The 9,970-nt window shown below is 33.8% G+C and overlaps 1 protein-coding gene across 1 annotated transcript; it reads right to left on the bottom strand.

The window, feature by feature from the left end:
• Nucleotides 1–3,511: 3,511 nt before the first annotated feature.
• On the bottom strand, nucleotides 3,512–9,344 carry LOC133696267 (uncharacterized). The gene is made up of 9 exons (XM_062118410.1): nucleotides 9,112–9,344; nucleotides 8,920–9,011; nucleotides 8,486–8,588; nucleotides 7,875–7,972; nucleotides 7,555–7,685; nucleotides 7,346–7,454; nucleotides 6,385–6,576; nucleotides 6,165–6,301; nucleotides 3,512–4,062 (listed from the first exon to the last, which is right to left on the bottom strand). The coding sequence occupies exons 1-9, from the start codon at nucleotides 9,320–9,322 to the stop codon at nucleotides 3,780–3,782; spliced, it is 1,356 nt and encodes a 451-aa protein (XP_061974394.1). The 5' UTR covers nucleotides 9,323–9,344; the 3' UTR covers nucleotides 3,512–3,779.
• Between the last annotated feature and the right edge of the window lie 626 nt (nucleotides 9,345–9,970).

Raw genomic sequence — 9,970 nt, 5'->3', positions numbered from 1 at the left:
TCAAATCTGACAAGAATATTTAATTTTCAGGTAATTTTTGTATAAACCCTAAATAATTCTAGATCTACCTAAAAGTATAGTTGAAACACCTAAAAATCTTAAATTTATTATTTTCACTCCATGTATATGTCTATATGTCTCGGGAAAGTGATTTCTCCTTAGTAAGCTTGGAATGACGAGCTTAAGGGGATGCTTACATATTGAACACGTGAAGCATTTTCTTCACATACTTTTCCCGTAAAAGGTTTCGAGTACCATAAGCTTTGTACCTAAATATTTGTATACCAAGGATTTGTTTTGTAGCTTCTAAATCCTTTATTTCAAACTATTTTGACAACTCTTATATTATCCCACTACTGTATATGGACGACATGCTAGTTATAATTTTCCAGTAGGAGACAAATGACGCCATATTGATCTCTATCTCTGAAGACCAACTGAAGATATACATACTTCCAATTTCTCTGTAGTTAATCCTTTTATCAGCATAGCTTTGTACCATTTGGAAGTATGTACATCCATGTAGACATTTTATTTTATTATATGTGGAATCAAATGGTAGCAATGAAAACCAAGATAAAATAAAATAAAATGTCTACATGGATGTCCAAGATGACTGCATGGTAAGTATAAAAAATGGCGGCAAGTTAGGTGGCTGAAAATGCTAAAAATGGTGGGGGCAAACTTTCGATGGTTTGGCTATCATTACTGACTGAAAATGGAGAGGTTTTTTCCTCCATTTCATCTATAAATAGAGGTATTGTGAGAGCTGAAATATTGCACTATGTAATTAAGAGCGTGGGTGCACTACGTGGGGTGAGTTGAGAAGTGTTTTTCCCTCATTCTAATTTATATTTTCTCTCCAATGAGTAAAATCAGAAGCTTTGTAAAAGTAAGAATTTTTATCACATCACGTTAAGACTTTGTGTTAGTGCATCAATCTACGATCCTAACACAGCATATACTAACAATCCTTGTCATGCTGACATATCTCATCACCCACAACTCGCATGCCATCCACTAACCTGCAGTAGGTTAAAAAGAATACTTACTTTGTACAGATCAATAGCATCATAAAGTGCAGTGCCTGTATAATGAAAAGCTAAGGTAGTTCAGAACAACAAAGATAAATATGGATGCTTATGCAAAAGTATAAATTAGTATGACACAGTACACAAGTACAGGCTAAAGCGTGAGCCTGGGAGTCACGCACAATGTAATCAAACCTAGCAGATAGTGTTTTACTGTCAAAACCAGGAGCACGGAGAGTAAGCCCAGAGAAGGAAATTGGAGGAGGTTCATAAAGAGAAGTAAGGAAAGAGATCGACTAACTTGCCCATATCCATATAGGAAATGCTTTTCTTCACTCTAAATGCAAGAGAGCTTACAAGATTTGATAATGATAAAACTAAATATATAGGGAATGAAATGAGATGCTATAACCACAGAAAGTTGTGTGTTAAATGGAAGTCTTGGAATGTAATTTATTTTTATTTTTATTTTTATTTTTTATCAAGACTTATTTAAAAAAAAAATGTGACGCTTGAGAAAATAATTGTGCCCATAAGCTCTCGACCTGTGTCATCTAGCCTCTACATGCACCAGCCAACAAATTATAAATTAAAACAAGATGGTATGCTCGTGATAAAACAAATATATTTGATAGTGTTATAATTATGAACTAATACTAGATAAGTGATAGAGCTAATATTTTCTAATAAAAAAAAAATTATGTTGGTGATAAAAAAAACTTAAAGACTGAACAAAATGATTTGTAGCAATCCACAATGTTTTGTGAGGAAAGATATAGTGATTTCGCCACATGATTTAGCTTTTCTGTTAATTAAAAGCAAAAGAAATTACAAAACTAAATTCTCTACCAACTTAAAATCATAAAAAAAAAAATATGTGGGAAAAAACTGCAACAATTCACAATGTTTTAAAAAAAAATTACAAAACTAAATTTTCAATCAGCTCAATATTAAAGAAATAAAATCAACAGAGATAATTTTTGAAAAAATAAAATTAAAAAACACAAAAAAATAGGGTCCAAAAAACCTTACTGGAAACATTGTAATAATTCAGAGTGTTTTGTAATAAAAACTACAGTGCTTCCCCACATGATTTAGCCTTATTTATAATGACTTATAATTGTAATTCTCAACCAGCTCAATATGATTGTCAATTGCTGAATTATATACTCATGTTGTGTAATAAATTGATTTCAGGCTCATCACAGACCCGTGAGGAGCAATAAATTTTTTATAATGTTTCTTTTTGTTTAGGTAATGCTGATGAAATACGATTGTGCTAAATTTCAACATAAAAGAAACTGGAAAAAAAACCATGTGAGGAAAAACTGTATCAATCCATAGTGTTTTCTAAGGAAAGTTACAGTATTTTTCCCACATGATTTAACCTTACTTGTATTTACTTGTAATTGTAATCCTTAACCAGCTTAATATTAAAAAAAATAAAATTAACAAAGATAATTTTAGAAAAAAAAACTTAAAAAAACTACGTGGGAAAAAACACTGTAGCAATTCATAGTAATTTGCGATGAAAGCTACAGTGCTTCCCTCGCATATTATAATTATAATTCTTAATCAGCTCAATATTCAAAAATAAAATCGAAAAAGATAATTTTGGAGAAAATCATAAAAAAAAATCATGTGGAGAAACATTGCAGCAATAAACAATATTTTAAAGAAAAAAATTACAAAACTAAATTCTCAATCAGTTTAATATTAAAAAAATAAAATTGATAAATATAATTTTAAAAAATAAAAAAATAAATTAGAAAAACCATGTGGAAAAATACCATAGCAATTCACAATATTTCAAAGGAAAAAAATTACAAAAAAAATTTTTTAACCAGCTCAATATTAAAAAAGTAAAATTGACAGATAATTTTAGAAAAAAAAACAGAAAAAAACAGAAAAAAAAAACAAAAAAAATATATTATAAATTACTGTTATAATTCAGTGATTTAATACAGATAAACAGTAAAATCCTTGCATCCTTTAGCACATCCTTAAGCTTATTACTTAACACCTGGCAACCTCTCATCAAATGTAAAACTCGACCATTCCATTTTTGTTGCTTCACTGTTCACGGCGCCTGGAAAAACGAGTTCTTTTTCCATATTTGTTAATAATTATAGCAATTTCGAGGCAACGAATTCACAATTTATGACTTCTCTGAATGTTCTCTTAACGATTGAGATCCAATTAATTTTGTGCTCCTCTGGACATCTAATCCCAATAATTTTGCCTTGGACTACTTACCTATGATTCACCAAGACACCCAAATGAAGCCTAGGATGATATGCATTCAAGTCGGTCATGATGGTCCTCGAGGGAAATGAAAAAAAAAAATCAAGATTCAAGACACGACATGGTTCTGATGTTGTAAGGCATCATAGAATCATGGTGAATGCTGCTTTGGTGTTGAAGTTTTCTTTCCTATCGCACGATCAATCAGAACATATCATGCCGGTTCGCAGTCAATCTCAGTAGCTAAGCTTGATTTTGTCATTTATGCAAAACGGGGGAGGTCAGTGGGAGACACTCTGCCACTCGGCCAAAATGGCGATTGCGCGGCCCCCTTGAAAGCAGCAATGATCGAGCATCAGTGTGAGAGCTAGACCTAGGCCCTTGAGGCAATAAACGTACCGTAATGTTGAAGACCTAGTTATAAAACAATTAGGAATCCCAATTTTCCTTCACCTTTCGAACATAAGAATTCTACTTCATCTTTAATGTACGACAAGAACGCACCTAAGCATTTACAGCCATTTTAAATTGCTCTGGAACACGACTTAAGGGAGTCTGGATTGCTCCAGGCTTGCCAAGCTGACCACAAGCAGCCATCTGATCATCGCCTTTACTGTATCGCATGAAAACAACGCACTTGGCTTCTGCCAAAATATTTCTGAACTTGATCATTTTCTCTGTACTGGTTGGTCTAAACTGGGATCCACAGTGAGGATTAAATTGAATGAGATTGATCTTGCATGGAATGCCTCGAACAAGATCAATAAGCCTGTATGCATCATCAACACTGAAAACAAACAATTATCAATGTTGACACTACAATACAACAATTTCAAACAGATAAATAAATTGGATTATTGACTCCAAAGCTATTTTTGAATTAACATGCTATGAAGGCTAAGCAAAGCAAAAGCCTCAGCTTTTTCAAGAATCTGGTCAATAATGATGGATTTACACCAAGTCTAATGCTAAACATTGAGAAAAAAAATATAAGAAAAAAACATCCAAGAATACACATGGGCAATTGTGTCCAATGCAGAAAATGCTCAAGTTTCACCCGCTAAACCACTTAGCTACTGGGATTTCTTCTCACTTTCTCAAAGGAGAAGATTCTTCTTTTTACCAAAACCCCATTTAAGATCATGATCCAAAGGTCCATAAGTATCTTGAATTTTTTTTCTTGTTCTTTATTCTTAATGTTTAGCATTTTTTTTACACTAAACTGGGCTGAAGAAGTATGACATGTTGCCAACTTTGCCCACAATGTTTAGCTGAGCAATTTTCCAAAAGTCAGTCATTATTTTATAACAGCCATATATCAAAGAACCATCTCACCTAAAAGCTTAAGCTATCATGTGAGGTTCCAGAATATGATTTATATTATTCTCTAACACACCCCCTCAAGTGAAAGCCCTTTGGGCTTGAAACTTGCACAGGCCCACATTACTTTGTGCTTAATTTTTATCAAATAAATAGGGATGGTGAGATTCGAACTCGTGACCGCTTGGTCATTAAGGCTCTGATACCATGTCAAAGAACCATCTCACCTAAAAGCTTAAGCTATTATGTGAGGTTCCAGAATATGATTTATATTATTCTATAACAAGCCAGGCTAACAAAACTAGCCTTCGGTGCCCTGGGTTCTTTTCCTACCTTTAGGTGGATTTTCTTATGCCAGTGAGCCAGGAAGGATTATTTTCCTTGATATAATCAAGGTATGTTTCCATCTAATTGCACTCTCTACTGGAGTACATACATGTTAACCAATGAAAGGCATTACTCTAGTTTTGTAATTCTTTACTTTATGTTTCAAATTCAGCTAAAGTCCAACTTCGTAGAATCTGATTATTCAGCTACAGTCCAACTTCTTGGAATTCACATGTTTTTGTTAAAGAAACTTCATTAAACAAAGACAGGATGTATTAGGTTGCTTTTGGTAATAACAATTGATTTTGGACTCTACTGAAACAATGGAACATGTAACATAAATCATTTACAGTAATCTTTTCTCTGGTACCACATTAAGATATTTTTATTCAATAAATGATTTTGTTAACCCTCATACATATTTCAGCATTACTATTGTAAAGAATGTTTGAACAAAGTGTGTTTATGGAAGCTGTATTAGGTTATCTAAGCTAAAATGAATTGGAACACCTTAGATAACAAACCTTTGTGTTACCTTATGTGCAAACGGTTTGAATATGTTATGCCCTATCCAGTTGGAGGTGACACTGGGCTACATGACCAGGGCAACATATGGACTTGTCTCTGATATCGTGACACCCTAGCAGCTACCTAGCACTACTCAGGGTTTGAAGAGCTCCACCACCTGACAAGTGTGCATGTCTATCGTTTTTTCTTCTCTCTTTGTTAAGGGCACAATTGTATATATTTGTTTGTTCATTCTTTGAGATCTGCCAAATGTAATTTATTTAGCTACCAGCTGTGTACTTACAATTGTTTCTAGTTATAATCTTATCACTATTTTGATTTGTGTTGTAACAATTTTGTAAATAAATATATTTATATTTTAGTTATCATTTTAATTTGCATGCAAAACCCATAAATCATGGATCATGGATAAAATGTTTCTAAGTATATGGTCTGCATGCTGACACAACATAAGTAAAAACATCCTAACCAAATCATCATCACCCAAAATCGAGATAATCCCAGATAGAAATGCCACACAAATAAATATGCTCAGTATATTGATGGACCAAATAGTTTTGATCTTTCTTAGTTGCAAAAGAAAACTAATTGAGTTGTAACTGTCAATTTGGAGATCTAAGATTAAATAAGAATGCTGCATCTGCACATCATAGGCTGCACAAAACAATAATACTCACATGAAAAAAAATGCAAAGGAAAAAAGGCCAATCTAACCTGTCATTTACTCCTTCAAGCATCACATACTCAAATAGAACTTTGTAGCTATTCTTTAAGCCAAGTTCCTCTCTAAGCGTTTGAAGAAGCAACCCTAAATTATACTTCCGATTAATCGGCATGATCCAGTTTCTGACCTGCATAGTTTGTTATAACAGAGATGGTCAATCACATGTGCACATTTCTCCAGTAAATCAAGATAAAGTGGAATGAAATGTACCTCATCAGTCGTAGCATTCAAACTAACAGCTAAAGCACAGTTGGATTCATGGAGGAAACGTTTCAACTGAGGAACAAGCCCACTAGTAGAAACAGTGACCTTGCGAGGACTGAAGTGAAGGCCCTGGTCATGCACCATAATGTCTGCAGCTTTAATAACACTGTCAATATTTTGAAGTGGCTCTCCCATTCCCTGCAGGTACATGTTTTTATGCCAATAATTAGAAAAGCTTTCTTGGCAAGTTTGAAGATTCAAGAGTCTGTTCTTGGAGAAAAAGATTAGTTCAACTCCTGGTCAGCAGTTGTCTTATAATACAAAAGTAGATAACAACATTTGTTAAGCGGCATTTTAAGAACCAGAAGACATACCAAGAGCAGTGGACTGCTTTTTAATGTAGTATTTTGATGGAAGAGAATCATATACATTTGAGATTTACAGTTGCTTGGAAAATTCATAGAAGTGATGTGGTGTTATGGTGATTGTTATACCTAACATATAAAAATAATGGATAGTCTCAGTCATAACCTACTTATATTTGAAGTATTGGGTCTAAGATGCTTGCTCCGAGTGGAGCTTACTAATGAGCTTGGGAGAAAATCTAGAAACCCTAGACTGAGAAAATACCAACTAAGCTTAAAGCTTGAATTCAAAAATCCATAATTAACATGCCTGTACAGGATCATGAATTTCATTTTTCTTAAATCAAATGTATCCATCTATAATGAAAGAAAAAAAAGTAGACTGAAGACAGGTCTCCATAGTTGCTCATTTTTCTACCACATTTACATAAATAATGACAGTGGTGATGGAAAGGCAGTCATGAAATAATTCTTTTTTCCTAATAAAGATTCCAAATAACACTGATTTGGTAGATCCATAACGCTCAATTGAGATCTAATTTTGTCAAAACTAAGTGGAAAAGCTTTCACAAACTAAAAGACTTTCTTGATCATACACCTACCATAAATACAACATTAGTGAAGGGACCAACTTCATTTGTTAGGAGACGTTGTGCAAAAACAGCCTGCTCTACTATCTCAGCTGTGGACAGATGTCTCTTCAAACCCATCCTGAAAAACCAGATTCATGTAACATGAAAATGCACCTTATTAGTGGCAAGAACATGAATAGTTTAAACACAAAGTCCCAATGTGGAAGATATTAGCTTGCCTGCCTGTAAAGCAGAATTGACAATTCATGGCACAACCCACTTGGCTGGAAACACAAACTGTCGTCCTACCCCTATCGCAAGGTATAACAACAGTTTCTATTAACAATCCATCATCCAACCTAAATAAAATCTGCAAGTTCCTGTGAGTTTCAAAATCATGAGAAGATTCTCAGTGGTACAACTGCCAAAAGCTTACATGCTAATTTGAGTTTTCAAGCCATAAAAATAAGTGACCTACAAGTGGGACAAAGAGGTACAAAGACAAATATAAAAATTCTAACAAAGAGAGAATGAATACAATTGGTAAAGATATGGATACCTTCCTAGTGCCATCAGATGCTGTGAGAATATTTTCCAAAGATAATGCCTTGAATTTGGCATGCTCACCTAACATTTTCACAAAATCTTTGTTCAGACCTACACAAGGTAAAAACAAATATAGAGTTCATAAGACTCAGCGTTTTTCGAAGGCAGGACAAGAAATTCAACAGTGAAACAACTAGAGAGTCAACAAATAGAAATAAACATTGCAAAATCATTGACATCATTAATGAGCTTATTAAGGGCCTGTTTGGTATTGTTATGTTGTGCTATGCTTTGGCTACTTAGTTGAGATGAAAGTGGCATTGATAAAAACAGTGTTTGGTAATTGGCTGTTGCGCTTTTCTTAAAAAAAAATGTATTTTTACTACTTAAGAAAATAGCAGACCACGCATAACCTGATTTGCTTCTGGTTAAAACCAAGGGGTAGCCTGCTTTGCTTTAAAAGCAAAGCATTTTCCTTTTAAATTGTCATGTGCTTCAGTTTCAAAACAAACCAAACCTTAACCAAGCACTGTTTTTAAACCAAAAGCATACAAAAGCAGTTGTGCTTTTACCAAACAGGCACTAAAAAGATTAAAAACTAAATAGGATAGGATAGAAGAATGCCTTGCAATTCATCAACATGATGTGCCCATATTCCGTTTCCATACAGGCGCTTCCAAAGCATCATGGCCTGACCAGGTCTGAATCCATAAGATTGAACCCATTTCTGTTGGAACAAATCCCACGATAACAAATAAGAGATTATTGAAAATCTGTAAGCTTTAACGGTTGCACCTTCCTATCCTGAAGGAAAATAAAGCAACTACTGCTAGCTGCTTACCCTCCAATTGTTACAGAAAAATGAAAAGAGAAACAAAATAAAGCCAAACTACTACAATCACATTAGAACAATGCTTACTATGAAACTAAACATTAGAAAGCCCAAATTGACTGATACAGGAAAAATAAAGTGCCTTAACCGGCCACAAGAGAAATAAAACTGCATCGGAAATTAACAATCCAAAAAAAAAAAAAATTAAACGAGCTCAAATGCATACTTCGAGTTCAGTGTATGACATTCCTTTCAGAACCATCTTCGGGCTTTCCAGTGGAATAGCAGCTGCAGCAGCAGCATTCACGGCACCATTTCCTACCCTCACCCCAAAAAAAAAAAAAAAACAGAGTGAATGCTTATAAAAAAGAAAAAAAAAGGAATTTCAACCCCATGATTGCGGACTTTTTATACTTACCAATGTCGGAGTGAGGATGGAGTGGAGGTGAACAAGCGGCGGTGGTGGTTGAAAGGGAGCGACGGCTGGAAGAGAAAAGGGAAATGAGTGGTGGTGGTTGAATTGAACGAGTAGCAGCAAAAGTGGAGAAGGCAATTGCAGGATGCTTCACAAGAAGCACAGAGTTGGCTCCCAACAGCAGGCGTCTCGTCCACAGACAAGACATCTCCATTTTCACGATAATGGAAACACGAAAGGGTTGAAGGATTCAGCATGGATTAATATGATAGGGTTTTTAATCATGGCAATGGCCCATTTCTGATGGGCAAGCCACCAGCCCATCAAAAACGATTATGTCCGTATCCAGCCCATATCATGTTATCTTTATAAAAAAAAAAAAAATACCAAAAAAGAAAGTATATTTCACATCTGAAGTTATACTTGTAGCTATTAAAATCGACTCAAACCTAATTTACAAATCAGGGATTTGAAGTCTAATCCGTTATTAGATTTTAATTTAAATCTAAAACTTATTAATTTTTTTAGTGTATTTGGATTGTTTTGATGTATTTATTTTGAAAATTAATTTTAAAAAATATATATTATTTTAATATATTTTAAAATAAAAAATACTTTAAAATATAATATTTATCACACGCTAAGTACCCTAATTTTTAATTTAACTTCATTGAATATAAATTTGACTAGATCAACTCTGGGAATTAAAAAAAATAAAAAAAAAATATTAACTCATTTATTTGCAAGTTAATGTAGTCAGATCGTACAAAATGGCTATGCTTTTACGTCAACAGAAGTACGGAGAACAAGAACTAAAGAGATTAAATGCTTTTTGTTTTTTGGGCTGCAAAATGACAACGGA

The sequence above is a fragment of the Populus nigra genome, chromosome 6, assembly GCF_951802175.1.
Source record: "Populus nigra chromosome 6, ddPopNigr1.1, whole genome shotgun sequence".
NCBI lineage: Eukaryota > Viridiplantae > Streptophyta > Magnoliopsida > Malpighiales > Salicaceae > Populus > Populus nigra.
Note: the sequence above shows the minus strand (reverse complement) of the source record. Positions and strands in the feature narration are given on the sequence as shown.

Bases quoted from the DNA above. Each gene is read 5' to 3' on its own strand.
- LOC133696267 (XM_062118410.1), bottom strand. From the start codon at position 9,322: ATGGAGATGTCTTGTCTGTGGACGAGACGCCTGCTGTTGGGAGCCAAC. The intron at 6,577-7,345 runs GTAGGTGTATGA...ATGTACCTGCAG, and splicing joins TCACTAATGTTGTATTTATG to GGAATGGGAGAGCCACTTCA. The intron at 6,302-6,384 runs GTACATTTCATT...CAAACTATGCAG, and splicing joins TGAATGCTACGACTGATGAG to GTCAGAAACTGGATCATGCC.